The sequence below is a fragment of the Pongo pygmaeus genome, chromosome 23 (assembly GCF_028885625.2).
Source record: "Pongo pygmaeus isolate AG05252 chromosome 23, NHGRI_mPonPyg2-v2.0_pri, whole genome shotgun sequence".
NCBI classification, from domain to species: Eukaryota; Metazoa; Chordata; class Mammalia; order Primates; family Hominidae; genus Pongo; species Pongo pygmaeus.
In genome coordinates, this window is record NC_085931.1 from 52,051,020 (window position 1) to 52,072,246 (window position 21,227).

The window sequence follows — 21,227 nt, forward strand, 5'->3', positions numbered from 1 at the left end:
TTTAGCAACAGGAGACTCACTGGAGAATTCATTAATTTGTAACTTTATTTTTTTTTTTTTGAGACGGAGTCTCGCTCTGTCGCCCAGGCTGGAGTGAAGTGGCGCAATCTCGGCTCACTGCAGACTCCACCTCCCGGGTTCGTGCCATTCTCCTGCCTCAGCCTCCCGAGTAGCTGGGACTACAGGTGCCTGCCACCACGCCCAGCTAATTTTTTGTATTTTTATTAGAGACAGGGTTTCACTGTGTTATTCAGGATGGTCTCGATCTCCTGACCTCGTGATCCGCCCACCTCAGCCTCCCAAAGTGCTGGGATTACAGGCGTGAGCCACCGCGCCCAGCCTTTTTAACTTTGTTTTCTAACATAGGCCTTTAGGTTTTGAAATATATTTTTTATTACTCAGTTTCGTTTGTGATTTCTTTTGTAATTTATCACTGCCTGTTTTTAAAATTTCTAAAGTCGAGATTTTTTTGCCCTCTATGTTCAGTACGCTAATGATAAAATATTTTCTTGGATACTCCAGGGGAAAAGTAAAAATTGCAAATAAAGTATGATCTCAGTTTTGTAAATCACGTGAATATACAGAAATAATGAAGGAACTATATCAGTATATTAAGCAGTCATTTTTGAATAGTGGTTTTAGGTCAGTTTTGTTACACATTTGGGTGTGTGTTATTGTTGTTGTTGTTTGAGATAGGCTCTCGCTCTGTCACCCAGGCTAGAGTGCAGTGGTGCATTCACGGCTCACTGCAGCCTCAACTTCCCAAGCTGCTGCGATCCTCCTTCCTCAGCCTCCCTAGTAGCTGAGACCACAGGCACAGGCCACTAGGCCTGGCTAAGTTCTGTATTTTTTTGTACAGTTTGGTTTTCTCCATGTTGCCCAGGCTGGTCTGCTGAGCTCAAGCCATCTGCCTTCCTTGGCCTCACAAAGTGCTGGGATTACAGGTTGTGAGCCAAAGTGCTCAGCCTTGTGACACATTTTTGATGGAGGAGCCCATATGATATTTCAAAAGGAAAGAGTAATTCTGTAAAACTCTGGACTCTAAATTATGCCCTGAGATCTTGGGATACAATTTGACTTAGTTCATATATGACCACATGTTGGTTTAGTTAATATATGACCATGTGCTTACTATGTTGCCAGTAGGCAAGGAGCTGGTATATAAGTGGTAAAACATGTCCTTCACAAAGAGTGCATGGTTGGAGTGAGGGGTGGTCACAAGGATTGGCAAGGAGAGGAGAGGAGGCAAACCCAGAGATAATTTCAGTGGCATGATAAAATGCTAAAAGATACAGAAGGAGCAGGATTGGGAAGGAAAAAAAAAAAAAAACTACAAGAATAGGAAGGGCACATACAGGAAGAGTTATACTTAGGAACCAAGATAATTGGGTCAAGTAGACCATTAAGGCAATATTTTGTCTTCAAGGGATGGACCATTTTTTAAGAGGATAATAGCTGTGAATTTTTTGTTGTTGGTAGACAGGGTCTCACAGTGTCCAGACTTGATGTGAATTCCTGGGCTCAAGCTATCCTCTTGCCTCAGCCTCCTGAGTAGCTTGGACTATAGGTGTGTACCACTATGACCAGCACCCAGTAATGCCTTTTTAATGTGAAAACTACTTTAGAGAATTAAAAGGAAAGAAAACTCAAATAACTTCTATAATAGGTTAATACTGTCAATAGGTCAATCAGGAGTAATTTTCTTCCCCCAGGGGACGTTTGGTGATGTCTGGAGACAGTTTTGATTGTCACAATTGGGACATGGGTGCTACTGGCATAAGTAGAAAGACCAGGAGTCTCCTGATGATATTAGAGGGCACAAGACAATCCCCCTCCACCCACAACAAAGGATTATCACATAGCTCAAAATGTTAATGGTGCCAGGGTTGAGAAACCCTGCATTAATCTATACTTAGCACCCAGTTTTGTTTGTTTGTTCTTTTTTGAGACAGGATCTTGCTCTGTCACCCAGGCTGGAGTGCAGTTGTGCAGTTAGAGCTCACTACAACCTCAAATTCCTGGACTCAAGTAATCCTCCCACCTTAGCCTCCTGAGTAGCTAGGACTATAGCCTAGTGCCGCCACACCCAGCTGACTTTATTGTTTGTAGAGACAGGGTCTTGCTGTGTTGACCTGGGCTGAAGAATTCCTCCTGCCTTGGCCTCCCAAAGTACTGAGATTACAGATGTGAGCTACCAGGGCTGGTCTTGCACTCTGTTTTTGGTAGGGGTGGTTTTTATGGTGAAGGAGCCAGAGGCATGGTGTTGTACCCTATTCTGGCTAGACTTTGGTTAAGGAAAGCTATTCTGTAGGCTACAGGTCAAAAACTCCACCTGTTGAAGGCCTACTTTGAGGCAGGTACTATATAGGAACTTGGTAAAAATGGTGCTTAACTGGGGCACACACTGAATGTTCCACAAATGACGCGTCTTTTGTATCAGTTGTGTGTCTTTATGTATTACAATATTTAAAATGTTTTCTTTCCATCCTGAGTTTAGTTTGTGTATAGATATTTTAACTGTTCTTCTAAGGAACTTGGGAATATTAACACAGTTTAATTGCATTTCTTTTTTCCATGACTGTGGATACAAACCTTTAGCAACTCATGTAATAATGGGTGTTGCATTTTTTTTTAACAAAAAATAAAATTTTATTTCAACTATTATGCTAATTCTATAACATTATTTAGAATGTTTTTTCTTTTTTTAATTATACTTTTAAGTTCTGGGATACATGTGCAGAACGTGCAGATTTGTTACATAGGTATACATGTGCCATGGCGGTTTGCTGCACCCATCAGTCCGTCATCTACATTAGGTATTTGTCTTAATGCTACCCTCCCCTAGCCCCCCATCCCCCGACAGGCCCTGGTGTCTGATGTTCCCCTCTCTGTGTCCATGTGTTCGTATTGTTTAACTCCCACTTATGAGTGAGAACATGCGATGTTTAGTTTTCTTTTCCTGTGTTAGTTTTCTGAGAATGATGGTTTCCAGGCTTCATCCTTGTCCCTGCAAAGGACATGAACTCATCCTTTTTTATGGCTGCATAGTATTCCATGGTGTATATGTGCCACATTTTCTTTATCCAGTCTATCATTGATGGAGGGTGTTGTACTTTGAATCCCTTTTTTCCTTGGTCCAATTTTAGGTACAGTTCTTAAGTGTTTAAGTCTGTTGATATAACCAAATATCCCCTCAATTTAAAAAATCTATAAAATGGTTTTAGTATGACCTAAAAAACTACAATACAGGTAGTGTATATATAGGGCTGTGTGTGGTGGCTCACGCCTGTAATCCTAGCACTTTGGAAGGCCAATGCAGACAGATAGCTTCAGTTCAGGAGTGTAAGACCAGCCAGGTCAACGTGGCAAGCCCCGCCTCTACTAAAAATCCAAAATTTAGCCGGGTGTGGTGGTGCGCACCTGTAGTCACAGCTACTTGGGAGGCTGAGATGGTAGAATCACTTGAACCTGTGGATGGAGGTTTACAGTGAGCCAAGATTGCTCCACTGCACTCCAGCCTGTGCAACAGAGTAAGACCCTGTCTCAAATAAATAGAAAAACATGGAGTGAGGTTTGGAAATGATATTTAATGCTTAGTAAGAATAAAATATAGAGCAGTTTTTTATTTTGGTTTTGTCATACTTTGACCTTTGTCTTTTCTCTTTGCTTTTAGATTTTGGCTCTCTATTTGACTTGGAGCATGACTTACCAGATGAATTAATCAACTCTACAGAATTGGGACTAACCAATGGTGGTGATATTAATCAGCTTCAGACAAGTCTTGGCATAGTACAAGATGCAGCTTCTAAACATAAACAGCTGTCAGAATTGCTGCGATCTGGTAGTTCCCCTAACCTCAATATGGGAGTTGGTGGCTCAGGTCAAGTCATGGCCAGCCAGGCCCAACAGAACAGTCCTGGATTAGGTTTGATAAATAGCATGGTCAAAAGCCCAATGACACAGGCAGGCTTGACTTCTCCCAACATGGGGATGGGCACTAGTGGACCAAATCAGGGTCCTGCGCAGTCAACAGGTATGATGAACAGTCCAGTAAATCAGCCTGCCATGGGAATGAACACAGGGATGAATGCTGGCATGAATCCTGGAATGTTGGCTGCAGGCAATGGACAAGGGATAATGCCTAATCAAGTCATGAACGGTTCAATTGGAGCAGGCCGAGGGCGACAGAATATGCAGTACCCAAACCCAGGCATGGGAAGTGCTGGCAACTTACTGACTGAGCCTCTTCAGCAGGGCTCTCCCCAGATGGGAGGACAAACAGGATTGAGAGGTCCCCAGCCTCTTAAGGTAAGTACAGTTTTGGTTTGTGTGTACAATCGGCATGCGAGTATTGTCTTGATGGATGGGGGGTTTGCCTTACATTGTATTGCAGTTTCCACTATTACATACCAGGAATTTACTGTGCTGTCATAAGTTTTAAGAAGTGCCTGTATTTAAGTAAAACGTTTATTTTACAACTGGTATTCTATAACTTCGTACTTCCATATGATTGCTGGCTAATGCTGGTTCTCTCTGGCACAAGTATTGGAATGTTTTTATCTCATTTCCAAGTCCAGTTTAGCCTTGTAGCCTCCTTATAAAATTACGGTTTTGAGATGGCTGGCATTACACTATCTTCAGATGGAGACTCCATTTGTTCCTATTGCTTTGAATGTCCCTGGTTTTCAAGAGATACATTTATTCTGAGAAATGTATTAACTGTTATTTTTCTTTATTGGTTGATGGAAATTAAGGTGCATTTGTTTATGTGAAACCTCAACAGTGTAGATGTTTCAGTGAACCAGAACTTGGCCAAAGACTTCTGTTAGCTTTATTAACTAGAGAATGCTAAGTATATTAAAAATATTTTAAACTTTTAAATGTGTATCCTGTATACATAAATAAGACATAATCACACATACTTTAGTGCTTATTTCTTCATATTTTTCTTTACATATTTTATCTGTTTTTCTTAAAATGGGATCACACTATGGTTGCCAGTGCCTGGCATGTAGTTAGTTTTTGTTGAATGAGAGATGGCTTCACTTGGAAGATGAAATTGGAGATAGGTATGATTTTCACAAGGAGTCAAGAGCAAGCTTTCTCTGTAACAGGAATAATTTGAGCAGACATCAGGACTTCTGTGTTCCTGAGAATCTTGGATGCAGTGGCTCATGCCTGTAATCCCAGCACTTGGGAAGCCAAGGCTAGAGGATCGCTTGAGCCCAGGAGTTAAGAGACCAACCAGGTAGCATTGACCCCATCTTCTATTTAAGGGGGGGAAAAAAAAGAGAACCTTGATGGTGACAGAAAATGCAAGTGTGAATTGAGGACAGATGGACAAACTTGTGTTGGGGGGAACTGAGGTGACATGTAGGAATTCAAAAACCTTAAATTTTTTTTTGCTGCAAGAATATTGACAAGTTAGGATTCTGTTTTAGCATTCCTTCTTTGTAGATTCTCCCTTTCTGTCCCTTACCCCCTGCCACTTTTTTTTTTTTTTTTTTGAGACAAGGTCTTGCTCTGTCACCCAGGCTGGAGTGCGCTGGCCTAATAATGGCTTACTGCAGCCTCAACCTACCAGGCTTAAACAGTCTTCTCGCCTCAGCCTTCTGAGTAGCTGGAACTAAAGGCACATACCACCATGCCTGGCTGATTTTTTTTTTTTTTTTAAAGAGATGGGGTCTCACTATGTTGCTCAGGCTAATCTTAAACTACTCTTGGGCTCAAGTGATCCCCTTGTCTCAGCCTCCCAGAGTGCCAGGATTACAGGTGTGAGCCACTGCACCCAGTTTCTGACACTTTTAGATTGCTGTGTCAGTGTAGTTTACTTAGAATATTTGGAGTGAGAACCAGAAACAACAAGGTAAATTATTAAGTACCTTTTCTAGGATCTAGGAACATAGCTATGAAGAGATAAAGCCCTTGCCACTGATGTTTATATTCTGTTATGGAGAGGAGGGATGACAGACTTAACAATAAACCCTCACTGGTGGACAAAATACTTTAGGGTTAAAGTAGTGAATGAACTTATTTTATGTAACCTACTTTCTACTCTGTACATAAGGTATAAATTTTAGAGTATGCCAGGTAGGTGCTATGGAGAAAAATAAGGAAAGGCTCATTGACATCTGCTTGGGGGTGTGGGACTATTATGGTTATAATCTTAATTTCTTTCAGAAACTGGGTTTATATAGAAGTGAACAAAACAAATCCCTGTCCTTGTGGAGCTTGTATTTTGATGAGAAGGAGGAATTCAAATTTTAAACTTCTGTTAAACGATATTTTATTTCCTTATTTGATTTTTATTTTGAGACCGAGTCTTGCTGTTGCCCATGCTGGAGTGCAGTGGCGTGATCTTGGATCGCTGCAACCTCTGCCCTCCGGGTTCAGGCAGTTCTCCTGCCTCAGCCTCCAAGTAGCTGGGATTACAGGCATGCACCACCAAGCCTGGCTAATTTTTGTATTTTTAGTAGAGAAGGAGTTTCACCGTGTTGCCCAGGCTCGTTGTGAACTCCTGACCTCAAGTGATCTGCCCACCTTGGCCTCCCAAAGTGTTGGGACTATAGGCGTGAGCCACTGCACCTGGTCCTGTTTCCTTATTTTAAATGAGCCCACCTATATTGATATTTGTAGAGTACTTATATCAGTATTTGACAAATGAGGGAGCTTTAAATGTTTAATAAATTTAAAAATTTTTTTAAGTTATGTAGGTTTAGGATAAGATAACCACTTAAGGCTGGTTGCAGTGCTTCACACCTAGAATCATTCCAGACCAGCCCCAGCAACATAGTGAGACCCCCATCTCTACCAAAAAAAAAAATTATCCTTGTGTCATGGCACACCCACACCAGCAGTTGCCCTTCCACTGTACCAAGTCCTAAAATTATCTTGTAGAGTGAATTATACTCATTACATTTCTTAAACTCCTAAGACTTGTGATGTTTAAGAGTTAGGATTTAAGGTGTAAGGAAGTTTTCAGTATGATTTGATGACTGTAACCCTGTTGGCAAATGACATCAGCTTTTGCACACAGTTCTTTTCATGGATGAATCTGTGGTTCAGGATGTGCAGGCAGGTGGTGACGTTACTACTACAGCTGTCTTCCAAAAGTCTGACCCATGTTGATTTATGGGAAGAAACTTGGATCATACTGCCTTTTACCCCAATCTTTAGATTCAGCATAAACTAATCAAAGCCAGAATGTTTTAAGTTACTTTTGTTTTTGAGACAGGATCTCTTTCTGTCACCCAGGCTGGAGTGCAGTGGCACCATCACAGCTCACTTGCAGCCTTGATCTCCCAGGCTTAAGCGATCCTCCTATCTCAGCCTCCTAAGTAGCTGGTACTACAAGGACTGTCATGCCCTGCCAGTTATTTTTATTTTTGTTGAGACAGGGTCTCACTATGTTGCCCTGGCGCACTATGTTGTCCTGGCATCAAGCGATCTACCTGCCTTGGTTTTCCAAAGTGCTCAGATTACAGACAGGAGCCACTAAGCCTGGCCACATTTTTTTCAAGAAGAAAAAATAGGCATGGCTCAGTGGCTCACATCTGTATTCTTACCACTTTGGGAGGCTGAGGCAGGAGGATCTCTTGAAGCCAGAAGTTCGAGATGTGCCTGGGCAACATGATGAGACCCCATCACTACTTTTCTTTTTTCTTGTCTCTCTTTTTTTTTTTTTTTTTTTTTTCCCAAAAAAGAAAGAATAGTTGTCTGCAGGACCCATTTCTTGTAGCTGCCTAGAACTCTGTGTGGCTTCCTCACCCTCTCCTTTTTAGTTTAGGTAGCTATTTGTATGGTGGTGGGTAATTGGACATCTGGAGCATATTAGCTATGGAGAAAGAAACAAGATCAAATAACTATAATGTAGCAGAAATTAAGTACAAAATCTTCCTTATTACATTTAGTGTGGGGAGTAAAGAAGGGGAGCTCAGGAGATAGAAGGGGCAATGATCTGGAGGTTGTTTTATTTTCTAACTCCTCAGCAGATCTCTGTGGGAGATGGAAAAACAACAGCTAGAGAATCGTTTTTGGTCACCGTGACCAAAAGTGTCAGGAAGAAATTACTGCCAGCTGATCAGCAATCAGTGTAGTCTGTGTATTTAAACCCATAGTTTGCCATAGAGGAGCTTGGAGTTTCCAGGTAATGCATCGTGATTAAGGGAACAAGCAGTGTCAGGAACTGGTTGAAATTCAGTTGGTCTAGGCAGGCAAGGCATGCAATCATGAAGGACCAGATTGTTTGGGGAAATATTTGGATAAAGACATTACATTTATTAACAAGAGACAACAACATAGCTTAGAAATTCCAACGTTTTGTTGATTCAGATAATAGGACTCTTGAGGGCATAATTTATTGTCTTAGTCTTTTATTGTTTATCATGCGGGTTCTGTGATAGAATGACTTCCATACTATGTCTATCATGAATTTTCATGCTAATAAGAAACAGGTTAAACAACTCCCCCATGTATAGGTATGGATATTATTGGAGCCACATAGGATAAATACTTGTACTTTAAAAAAAAAACACAGGTAGCAGCAGCACTTGCAGTCAGATTTGTAACTACCAAAAGTAGCCTGGACTTGATTTAAACCTGTTTCTGCATTCTATTGCCCCTGCAATCTTTTGGCCATATTTACATAGAATCAAGAAGGTTTTTTTCTTTCTTTCTTTTTTTTTTTTTGGAGACAGTTTCGTTTTTGTCGCCCAGGCTGGAGTGCAATGGCCCAATCTTGGCTCACTGCAACCTCTGCCTCCCAGGTTTAAGTGATTCTCCTGCCTCAGTCTCCCGGGTAGCTGGGATTACAGGTGTGTGCTACCACGCCCAGATAATTTTTGTATTATTAGTAGAGACAGGGTTTTACCATGTTGGCCAGGCTGGTTTCAAACTCCTGACCTCAGGTGATCCATCCACCTCCGCCTCTCAAAGTGCTGGGATTACAGGCGTGAGCCACCGTGCCCTACCAAGAAATTATCTTCTCTGAATGCTTCTCATTTCAGGCCACCTCATTCTTTTATGCTTCCATCAAACTGCCACTTGTAAATTACTTGTAAATCATTCTTGTAAATTACCTTAGTCTCTGAATTTCATCTGGAAAATGAAAATATTCTTTAACTTTTTTTTTTTTCATTTTTTGGTAATAGCATAAAGAAGATTAATTTAAATTTTTTTGTCTTTTTTTTAATAGAGGCAAGCCGCTGAACCGAAAAAGATGTCATATTCATAGATTTGCAGAGTATAGATATTGCATATGATTTAAAGAACGAATTTTAGCCCAGGCATGGTGGGAGATGCCTGTAATCCCAGCACTTAGGCAGAAGGATTGCGTGAGGCTAGGAGTTCAGTCAACTCCTGGGCAACATTTCTACAAAAATAAACAAAAATTAGCTGGGCATGGTGGTGCAAGCTTGTAGTCCCATCTACTTGGGAGGCTGAGATGGGAGAATTGCTTGAGCCCAGAGGTTCGGAATTATAGTGAGCTATGATAATGCGACTGCACTCCAGCCTAGGCAAGAGAGTGAGACCCTGTCTTTTTATAGAAAATGTAAAAGAAAAATTTTATTAAGAGCTCTATACCTGTCTAAAACAGATGCTTCACAGAGGTAGTAACATTTGAAATTATAAGGATGAGTAGAATCTGCAGGTGTTTCTTAGTTAGGTTGTACTATCTAAGGAACCAACAGAAAATGCCTCTCTGTGAACTTGGTGTTTATTTCCAGGTTAGCATTAAGGAGTCAAATAGGAAAGGAAATGTGCTACTGTTCAGTCGTAGGGAAAGGGAAAAGCTTGAGGCAAATGCTGGAGGCTCAAGGAGCATGATACTTTCAGACTTTAAGAAATCAGTACAAGAAATATATAAGATACCATAGATAGGTAGTCAGACTTCATAAAGGCTTTGGTATATGTACTGTGGGGTTGATTTTTTTCTTTTATAGAGGCAGGTGAAAACATAAGACAGGCAAACCTGTTGTCCACAGTCTGTACAAGCACTGTGATAGGTTTGAGTTAAGACAGCCATAGTGGGTAGGAATACATGGGAAGGGTTTTAGTGTCTATGTGTGCTTTTAGAGGTAGAATTGAAGGACCCTTTGATTGGTCTTGGCAGACAGAGAAATCTGGTATGAATCCTTTAATTGGGCAGCAGCTATAGCATCTTGAGTTATTCTGAGTGCTTGCTCAGTGTTTCTAGTAGTGATGGTGACTTATAGTTGGGATCCTATGTGTAATTTGGCAGAAGAGGACGGTGGCTTCAAACTTTGTTTGGGATGTGAAGTTGACCCCATTTTGAATTATTCTAAAATAATTTGAAAGATTAATGAAAATGCATTTTTATAACTTTCATTATCAGTAAAACGTTTGACTTTAGAATAATGCTGTTTTTCAATTAATTATTATTATAGTATAATGGCTCCAGGTGAATTTAACATAAATATAGAAAAGAAACTACTTTTTAAAGTACATAGGGAGCCGGCACAGTGGCTAACACTTGTAATCCCAGCACTTTGGGAGGCCGAGGCGGGCAGATCACTTGAGGTCAGGAGTTCGAGGCCAGCCTTGCCAACATGGCGAAACCCTGTCTCCACTGAAAGTAAAAAAATTAGCTGAGTGTGGTGGCGCACGCCTGTAGTCCCAGCTACTCAGGCTGAGGCAGGGTAACCGCTTGAACCCAGGAGGCAGAGGTTGCAGTGAGCCGAAATTGCACCACTGCACTCCAGCCTGGGCGACAGAGCGAGACTTTGTCTCAAAAACAGAAAAGTACATAAGGGTTGCAAAGTCAAATGACTTGAAGGGCCAAGCAGGTGACTTAATAGAGCAGCTAGGTTTAAAACAGCAAGGAATAGTGTGGAGCCTGGACTTTCGCATGCTCTATGTAAAGGAGTCAGAATCAGAAGTTTTAAAAAACACTGTCATCAGTATCCCTACACAAAAAAGGACATATTCCCAAACCATCAGTTTTCTACTTTTTATACAAACAAAATACAGGAATAATTATTCAAATGAGGCCAAGCGTGGTGGTTCACACCTATAATCCCAGCACTTTGGGAAGCTGAGATGGGAGGACTGCTAGAGCCCGGGAGTTTGAGACCAGCCTGGGCAACATGGCAAGACCCTGTCTCTATTTTTTAATAGTCAAAAAGAAGAAGAAAACATTCAAATGCTTGAACATGACAAAGAGGTTAGATGGCTTATTAAGTTGAATTCGCCATATAGCATCAAGTGTGACTTAATGGAAATGACTGGCAAACCTTGTTTAACGGATATAATTAAATGAAGATGATTAAAAGTATTTCTAAAACATCTTTATTTCAAATATTTACAAAAGTAGCTCTGTAAATTTACCATACCCAAGGCCCCTAAATCTTAATTTTGATCTCAATCTTGAAAATGTATTGTCATTAGCATACTTTGTATAGTGGGTTTTTTTGTTTATTTGTTTTTGTTTTGGAGACAGGGTCTCACTCTGTTGCCGAGGCTGGAGTGCAGTGGCCTGATCATGGCTCACTTGCAGCCTCAACCTCCCAGGCTCAGGTGATCCTCCTCCCTCAGCCTCCTGAGTAGCTGGGACCATAGGCACATGCCACCACATCCAGCTTTTCTTTTCTTTCCTTTTTTTTTTTTTTTTTTTTTTTTTGAGATGGAGTCTCACTCTGTCGCCCAGGCTGGAGTGCAGCGGCGTGATCTCGGCTCACTGCAATCTCCGCCTCCTGGGTTCACTCCATTCTCCTGCCTCAGCCTCCTGAGTAGCTGGGACTACAGGTGCCCGCCACCACACCCGGCTAATTTTTTGTATTTTTAGTAGAGACGGGGTTTCACTGTGTTAGCCAGGATAGTCTCGATCTCCTGACCTCATGATCCGCCCGCCTCGGCCTCCCAAAGTGCTGAGATTACAGGTGTGAGCCACCGTGCCTGGCTGTTTTTTTGGTTTTTGTTTTTTTGTATTTTGGTACCAATGGGGTTTCACCATGTTCCCCAGGCTGTTCTCAAACTCCTAGCCTCAAGAAACCCTCCCACCTTGGCCTCCCAAAGTGGTGGGATTACAGGTATGAGTTGCCAGGCCCAGCCACTTGGTTTTTTGCGATCATGGCTCCCTACAACCTCTACCTCCCAGGCTTCACTGATCCTCCCACTTTAGCCTTCCAATTAGCTGGGACTATAGGCATGCACCACCATGCCCAGCTGATTTTTGTATTTTTTAGTAGAGATGGGGTTTTGCCACGTTGCCCAAGCTGTAGTGTGTTTTCTAATAGAAGCTGAGAATTTCCTTTGAAACTGTCTTTGTGAACTAGGAAGTAAAATCAGAAAAGGAATTATAATGTCTTAAATTTTATCGCTCATTTTGTTTTCTTTTGTTTCTTACTCTTAGATGGGAATGATGAACAACCCCAATCCTTATGGTTCACCATATACTCAGAATCCTGGACAGCAGATTGGTGCCAGTGGCCTTGGTCTCCAGATTCAGACAAAAACTGTACTATCAAATAACTTATCTCCATTTGCTATGGACAAAAAGACAGTTCCTGGTGGAGGAATGCCCAACATGGTGAGTACTAATCCATTACAGACTTGTTTTCAAACTGGCATTTTGACAAAAGAATTGTGTTAAACTTTCACCCTTCTGTTAGGTATGCTGGGATTTGTACACACTAGGAGCCTAAATTGATATGTACTTGATGCTCCCTTTGAGGAGGCTTGTGCTTCCTTTCCATTTCTCTGTTTTTGTTCCATGTGGTTATTGATCAGTGAGCATGTTGATCCAAACAGGAGTAAGTGGACTGCTACAATGAAGTTTTAGTGGCCTGCCATTCAGCAGCTTGGTCTTGTGAGGATTTCCATAGGATACGAAAGTGGAACCTTTCAGTTTTAGGGGAAGGAATCTCTGGCAAAGGATCCGAACTCTCAGTGACCATATTTACCGATATTATTTGATTCTACTACACCCAAGTAAATTCCCTCTCAAAAGTAATGTATTGTTTTAAACAGTGATTTTTGTTAAATAAAATTTTCAGGAACTTCTAGTGTTATTTTTGTACAGTCAAACTACTAGTAGTAAATGTGTCTGCATTCAACTTTGGAAAAAAATTGTCTGAAAAAATTCTCTTTCAGATGTTTTAGTTTTGTCCTTTGTGTCATTATGTTTATGGACTGCCCATATTTGAGATACTCTGCCAAGTACTAGAGCTATACAGATGAATGAAACATGTCATCTCTGTCCTGAGAAATGTTCACTTTTTTTTTTTTTTTTTTTTTTTTTTTTGAGACGGAGTTTAGCTCTTGTTGCCCAGGCTGGAGTGCAGTGATGCAATCTCGGCTCACTGCAACCTCCGCCTCCCGGGTTCAAGCAACTCTCCTGCCTCAGCCTTCTGAGTAGCTGGGATTACAGGCATGTGCCATCATGCCCAGCTAACTTTGTATTTTTAGTAGAGACAGGGTTTTTCCATGTTGGTCAGGCCGATCTCGAACTCCCGACCTCAGGTGATCTGCCCACCTCGGCCTCCCAACGTGCTAGGGTTACAGGCGTAAGCCATCGCGCCCGGCCTGAAATCTTCACTTTTTAATTTAAAAAACTAAATTTATCTCAGAGTTTAGAAAAACTAGTTTTTCACCAACCTGAAAGACCCCTCTGCTGAGTCTCTTGAGGAGTTCTTCATTGCTCTTTAAAACCTAATTTGGGTGTGCTTTTAACTACAGACACCTTCTCACCCTTCTCTCGCCCACTGGAGTTTACCATGTCTTTCTCTCTGCTTTTGCTCTCTGTATATTATACATACTTATATCACTTCGTAATGTCATTTTTTTTTTCTTATTAAATTGAGCTTCTTAAAGATAGGAGCCATGGTTTATGAATTCCCTGTGTCAAAAAATGGAGTCTGGCTTATAGTAGACTACCCATAAAGGTTTTCATTGGAAATATCCACATCTCTATTTATTAAGACATAGCACATTATGACTCCTACCATTAAATACATTGCTATATCTCTCAGGGTCAACAGCCAGCCCCGCAGGTCCAGCAGCCAGGCCTGGTCACTCCAGTTGCCCAAGGGATGGGTTCTGGAGCACATACAGCTGATCCAGAGAAGCGCAAGCTCATCCAGCAGCAACTTGTTCTCCTTTTGCATGCTCACAAGTGCCAGCGCCGGGAACAGGCCAATGGGGAAGTGAGGCAGTGCAACCTTCCCCACTGTCGCACAATGAAGAATGTCCTAAACCACATGACACACTGCCAGTCAGGCAAGTCTTGCCAAGGTAAGTGGACCCACAGGGTTACTGTACTTAGCAATTAATTTTTACAGCCAGGGAGAAGAAGGAAAATGTGATCAAGTCTATTTTCTGGTAATGGATATGTTTAGTACCTTAATTGTGGTGATGATGTCTATGTATATACAAAGTCACCAAAATGTGTACATTAGACCAGGTGTCGTGGCTCACACTTATAATCCCAGCACTTTGGTAGGCCACATGGGGAGGATTGCTTGAGGCCAGGAGTTTGTGACCAGCCTGGACAACATAGCAAGACCTCGCCGGGCGTGGTGGTGCACCTGTAGTCCTAGCTGAGGGACTAAGAAGGCTGAGGAAGGAGGATTGCTTGAGCCCAGGAAGTCAAGGCTGCAGGGGGCTATGATTGCACCACTGTACTCCAGCCTGAGTGACAATGTGAGACCATGTCTTTAAAAAAGATTGGGCGCAGTGGCTCATGCCTGTCATCCCAGCACTTCGGGAGACTGAGGTGGGCAGATCACTTGAGGTGAGGAGTTCAAGACCAGCCTGGTCAATATGGTGAAACCTCATCTCTACAAAAAAATACTAAAGAAAATCAGCCAGATGTCTGGGTGTGTTCCTGTAGTCCCAGCTACTTGGGAGATTGAGGTGGGAGGATGGCTTGAGCCCAAGAGGGCGGGGGTTGGTGTGATTCGACATCATACCACTGCACTCCAGCCTGGATGATAGAACCAAACCCTGCTTCAAAAAAAGTGTACATAAATATGTGCAATTTTTTTAAATTATTTTATTTTATTTATTTGTTTTTTGAGACAGAGTCTCACTCTGTTGCCCAGGCTGGAGTGTGGTGGCACAATCTCGGCTCACTGCAAACTCCACCTCCCAGGTTCACGCCATTCTCCCACCTCAGCCTCCCAAGTAGCTGGGACTACAGGCAGGCGCCTATCACCATGCCAGGCTAATTTTTTGTATTTTTAGTGGAGACGGGGTTTCACCGTGTTGGCCAGGATTGTCTCGATTTCCTGACCTTGTGGTCTGCCTGCCTTGGCTTCCCAATGTGCTGGGATTACAGGCGTGAGCCACCGCGCTCGGCCAATATGTGCAATTTAAAAAATATTTATACCCCAAAGCATTTTAAAAATTCCATTGTCTAAATGCATCATCACAGTTAACTCACTCGGTAAAGGTCATCTTGGCTGCGTCCATTCTGTGGCAATTATGGATAAAGCTGCCATAAACAAAATCAATTTTGAGACTCCTTTACTGATAGTGACATTATTTTAGGAAATGATAAAAATACAGTTTTTTGTTTTTTGTTTTTTTTGAGATGGAGTCTCGCTCTGTTGCCCAGGCTGGAGTGCAGTGGCATGATCTCGGCTCACTGCAAGCTCCGCCTCCCAGGTTCATGCCATTCTCCTGCCTCAGCCTCCCGAGTAGCTGGGACTACAGGCGCCTGCCACCATGCCCGGCTAATTTTTTTTGTGTTTTTGGTAGAGACGGGGTTTCACTGTGTTAGGATGGTCTCTATCTCCTGACCTCGTGATCCGCCCGCCTCGGCCTCCCAGAGTGCTGGGATTACAGGCGTGAGCCGCCGCGCCTGGGCAAAACGGTATCATTTTTGTGAGCAAGTATGTAAGGATATGAGAAGAGAATAAATTTTAAAGGTCTTCCCGTGTGGTGATCCTCATAGACTGATTTTTATTTGCCCTAGCATAGCATACTTTAAATGTTATTGAGGGTTTGCTAACTGTCATGTAGGCAAGTGTTCAATTTAATACAGTTTACTGCAATCATTTTTACCCGATCTAATACAATTTGTATGAAGTCATTAAAAAGTGTTCTTATAGGCATGTGTGTCATAACATTGGTTTAGAGTACATTTGCTTAGAATAAAGAAGGTTGTATAGCATGATGAAAAATGAGGGCTCTAGAGCCAGACTGCTTGAGGTTGAATCTCACTTTGAGTACTCTGTGACTTTGTGCAAATTGCTTACCCATTCTTTTTGCCTTTCTTGACTGTGAATTCTGAGTATTAATAGGAGCTACCTTATAGGGCTGTTAGGAAGATGAAATAAGTTAATGCATTTATGTTACTTATTAAGTGGTCAACAAGTTAGCTATTATTAATGTAAAAACATTAACCTGCTCTTGAAAAACAATTTTTTCTTCTCTTTAGTGGCACACTGTGCATCTTCTCGACAAATCATTTCACACTGGAAGAATTGTACAAGACATGATTGTCCTGTGTGTCTCCCCCTCAAAAATGCTGGTGATAAGAGAAATCAACAGCGTAAGTGATGAAATCTTCTGAAGGTTTATATGAAAAGTTTAAAGTCTCACCAGTGCCATTTATAGTGCTTCTTGATTATGTGAGGGACCTGTGGTGTTGTACTATGTTGAATAAATGTTTTTTTCCCTTTTAATTTTTCTGCTTCCCTAGTGCATAGAATTGAACTGCTTAGGGAGTTTGAGGCTGCAGTGAGCTATGGTCATGTTACTGCGCTCCAGCCTGAGTGATGGAGTGAGAACCTGCCTCAATTAAAAAAAAAAAAGAAAAAACAGTGCAGTGGCTCACGCCTGTCATCCCAACAATTTTGGAAAGCAAGGCAAGAGGATTCCCAGGAGTTCAAGACCAGCCTAGGCAACTTAGCGAGACCTTGTATCTTCCAAAAACTTTAAAAATTAACTGTGTGTGGTGTGTGCCTGGCTGAGATGAGAGGATTCCTTGAATCCAGGAGTTGGAGGCTGTAGTGAGCTATGATTATGGCACAGCAGTCCAGCCTGGGTGACACAGTGATACCCTGTCTTTAAAAAAAAAAGAACTGAACACTGCTTAAAATCTAAAATGAGATCCAGGAACTCTCAATACTCATTATTTATACAAACAGCAATAGGTAAATTTATGTTCTACTTTGAACCTATGAAAATTTAAAGACTGTTGCTTTGGCATTGGGCAAGTTATTCTTTTATACTTGTTATCTAAACATTCCAGTACTTGGAAATTATTTTAAAAAGAAAAAATATGAGATTATTTTTATAATATTGGGATATAGAAGAGCTTTTTTTTTTTTTCAAGAGAAAAGACGAGATTAACACTTTAAAAGCGTAACTACCACATCTCTATAGCAACAAAAATTTAAGCTTTTAGGGTTAAAGGACAAATTTGGGAAGTATTGTACAGCATTTGAAAATGGAATTAAATTTTATAACAAGAATTGGGAATAGAAAATAGACAATTCACCAGAGGCGGGAGGAGAGAGGGGAACTCCCAGTACAATTCACTATTAAGAAGAGAAATAAGGTACCATTTCTCTCCTGTAGTGTAGGCAGAAATGATGCTGCCAGGTATTGGCAGTTGAATAGCTCCAAAGCATTCATACAGTGTTGGTCGGAACATTAATAAAGCCCTTTGGGAAGGCTATTGGGCATTCAGAATCAAAAGCCTTTTATACCAGTGGTCCTCTTTTACCAATCAGTTCTGCGTTTAGAAATTTCTTCAAGGAAATAATGGAAGACAAGATCCACGTACTCAGATGTTTCATAATCATGTAACAATAATTTTGTGGGTTTTTTTATTAGACATGTTAGTCTTTTTTTCTCACCAGCATTAATGTTGTAATACTATATCTTTTGTCTTCTGTAGCAATTTTGACTGGAGCACCCGTTGGACTTGGAAATCCTAGCTCTCTAGGGGTGGGTCAACAGTCTACCCCCAACCTAAGCACTGTTAGTCAGATTGATCCCAGCTCTATAGAAAGAGCCTATGCAGCTCTTGGACTACCCTATCAAGTAAATCAGATGCCGACACAACCCCAGGTGCAAGCAAAGAACCAGCAGAATCAGCAGCCTGGGCAGTCTCCCCAAGGCATGCGGCCCATGAGCAACATGAGTAAGTTTGTGTCATCCTAATAACATGGTATTGGTTGTGTCAGTAAATGACATCTATAAACGCAGGGTTGTTAGCTCCTTTTTATTTTTTCTGCTACATGATTAATTTTTTAAGTAATTTTTTAAAGATTACAGTGTAAACGTTCGCTTACAGTTCATCTACGAGAGGTAACTGCCACTGGTTTGTATCTTCCTTGATCCTTTTTTGCATTATATGAGTTTAGATTTGCAGAAATGAGATCCCATATGTAATTCCACAACAAACTTTGGTTAATACTATGTAGACGGGCCGGGCATGGTGGCTAACACCTGTAATCCCAGCACATTGGGAGGCCAAGGCGGGTGGATCACAAGGTCAGGAGTTTGAGACCAGCCTGACCAACATAGTGAAACCCCGTCTCTACTAAAAATACAAAAATTAGTAGGGTGTGGTGGTGCATGCCTGTAATCCTAGCTACACGAGAGGTCGAGACAGGAGAATGGTTTGAACCTGGGAGGCAGAGGTTGCAGTGAGCCGAGATTGAGCCATTGCGCTCCAGCTTGGGTGACAGAGCAAGACTCCATCTCAAAAAAAAAAAAAAAAATACTGTGTAGACATCTTTCATAGTCAGTACTACATGTATCATTTTAAATGGTTGTATGGTATGTCATTCTTTCATTCTTTTTTTTTTTTTGTGCGTTTGTTTTGAGATGGAGTCTCACTCTGTTGTCAGGCTGGAATGCAGTGGCACGATCTCGGCTCACTGCAACCTCTGCCTCCCGGGTTCAAGCGATTCTCCTGCCTCAGCCTCCTGAGTAGCTGGGACTACAGGCGCATGCCACCATGCCCAGCTAATTTTTGTATTTTTAGTAGAGATGGGGTTTAGTAGATTGAGATGGCTATGATGATCTCAATCTCTTGACCTCGTGATCCACCCACCTGGGCCTCTCAAAGTGCTGGATTACAGGTGTGAGCCATCATGCCCGGCCCAACAATCTCTTACAGATCGACGTTGAGATCTCCAATTATTCTGTTGTTTTAAACTATATAACAGAAATTGTGTTTTGACTTGAGGCATTTTGGGCCGAAACATATAGAAATGAGTGTAGTTGGTAATGATTTCCTCATGTCTGACAGGAGGAATAGTGTGCCTTTTCAAATAGTTTTTTTGTGACTTGTTTGCCTCACTTCCTGTTTTATGACTGAGAGGGAAGAGGGAGAAGTGTTCCAGTATCCTAATTTGGGGATATATATGTTTCTCTGATTGCATATGATAAAATTGGGAGAATTGTTCTAGTATCTTAATTTTGGGATATGTATGTTTCTCTAATGCATATGATAAAATCAAACAGCTTTTTTCTGTGTCTATCCTATCCCTCTGCTGTCAAGCAGTTGAAATATCTAAGCTGTTTTGTTTGAGTAGTTAGACATCCAGCATTGTGGAGACCGGGTCTTGTCCAGGTTGGTCTTGAACTCCTGGGCTCAAGCAATCCTCCTGCCTTGGCCTCCCAAAGTGCTGGGATTACAGGCGTGAGCCACTGCACCTGGCCTAAGATTTCCCCCCCTCACCCTCCCAGAGACAGAGTCTCGCTGTGTCACCGAGGCTGGAGTGCAGTGACACGATCTTGGCTCACTGCAACTTCCGCCTCCTGGGTTCAAGCAGTTCTTCCTGCCTCAGCCTTCCAAGTAGCTGGGATTAGAGGCACCTGCCACCACACCCAGCTAATTTTTTTTTTTTTTTTTTTTTTTTTAGTAACGAGGTTTTGCCCTGTTGGCCAGGCTGGTCTTGAACTCCTGACCTCAGGTGATCTGCCCGCCTCAACCTCCCAAAGTGCTGTGATTACAGACATGAACCACCGTGCCTGACCCTCTAAGATTATTTTTAAATACAGATTGAGTATCCCTTTTCCGAAATGCTTGAAAACAGAGTACTTTAGATTTTTTTCGGAGTTTGGAATGTTTATATTTGCTGGTTGAGTTGAGAATCCCAAATCCAAAAATCAAAATGCTGCATTGAGCATTTCTCTTGAATATCATGTTGGCATTCACAAAGTTTTGGATTTTTGTATTTGGGATGCCAACCAACCCATACTGCTATTTTTTTACTTTCTTCCTATTTTCCACTGCTGTGTTCTGTTGCTCCCATTTTTGTTTTTGAATTAATCTTCAGGACATTTTTTTCTTCCTGTTTTTCTTTATAATAACAGTATTTTCAAACCAGTGATCTGCTTTTAAGCACATATTGGAGCCACTGTGCAGTAAAGTTTTAATGCTACTGTTTTCATAAACTGTTTAACAACTATTGTGTCGGAAACTGAAAGTTATGAGAGTGAAATGCAAACATTTTTAGACCCATCAATTTTGATTTTGACTTTTAATAATTTAAGATCTAAAATGCTAGATAGTGACATGGAGCTTCTTGTATTCAAGTTTGTAAGTCAGATTTTGCAGTCACTGGCATGACTATTTTGAACAGTTGTGCTAATGCTCATTGTACCAGACCATTTCTATTTTAATATTCTTTAGATTCTTCATTCCTGCCCTGTTGTTATTGTTTATTACTTGGTCCGTTGATTTCATTCTTTTTTTTTTTTTCTGATTTCATTCTTGAAAGTAGTATTTTCAAGGAGGATGTTTTTCTTGAGTTTTACCTAATCGAGGACTTAGATAAGTTTTCTTAGATAAATTTTGGATAACTAGAAACGTACGTGTGTGTTTTTGAGACTGGGTCTGATAACTGGAAACGTACGTGTGTGTGTGTGTGTGTGTGTGTGTGTGTGATTGGTCTTGCTGTATGTGTGTATGTGTGTTTGAGACTGGGTCTCGCTGTGTCACCCAGGCTGGAATGCAGTAGTGCGATCTTGGCCTGCAACCTCTGCCTCCTGGGCTCAAGCGATCCTTCCACCTCAGCCTCCCAAGTAGCTGGGACCACATACGTTGCACCACCACGCCTGGCTAATTTTTGTATGTTTTGTAGAGACAGTGTTTCGCCATATGGCCCAGGCTGGTCTTGAACTCCTGAGCTCAAGTGATCCGCCTGCCTCGACCTCCCAAAGTAGTTTGTGTTTTTCATTACTTCCATGACAACCAGTGCTAACTAGTTAAATAATTATTGAGTGACGGGTTTTTAAGCAGG

The 21,227-nt window shown here is 41.5% G+C and overlaps 1 protein-coding gene across 2 annotated transcripts in view; it reads left to right on the top strand.

The window, feature by feature from the left end:
- EP300 (E1A binding protein p300) overlaps positions 1-21,227 on the top strand; it is an 89,863-nt gene that overhangs the window by 21,719 nt on the left and 46,917 nt on the right. For both annotated transcript variants that reach the window (XM_054469909.2, XM_054469910.2), the window contains exons 2-6: positions 3,674-4,308; positions 12,371-12,547; positions 13,989-14,250; positions 16,400-16,513; positions 17,867-18,112. In XM_054469909.2, coding sequence (XP_054325884.1) covers positions 3,674-4,308; positions 12,371-12,547; positions 13,989-14,250; positions 16,400-16,513; positions 17,867-18,112 — 1,434 coding nt within the window. The remainder of the gene's footprint in view (positions 1-3,673; positions 4,309-12,370; positions 12,548-13,988; positions 14,251-16,399; positions 16,514-17,866; positions 18,113-21,227) is intronic.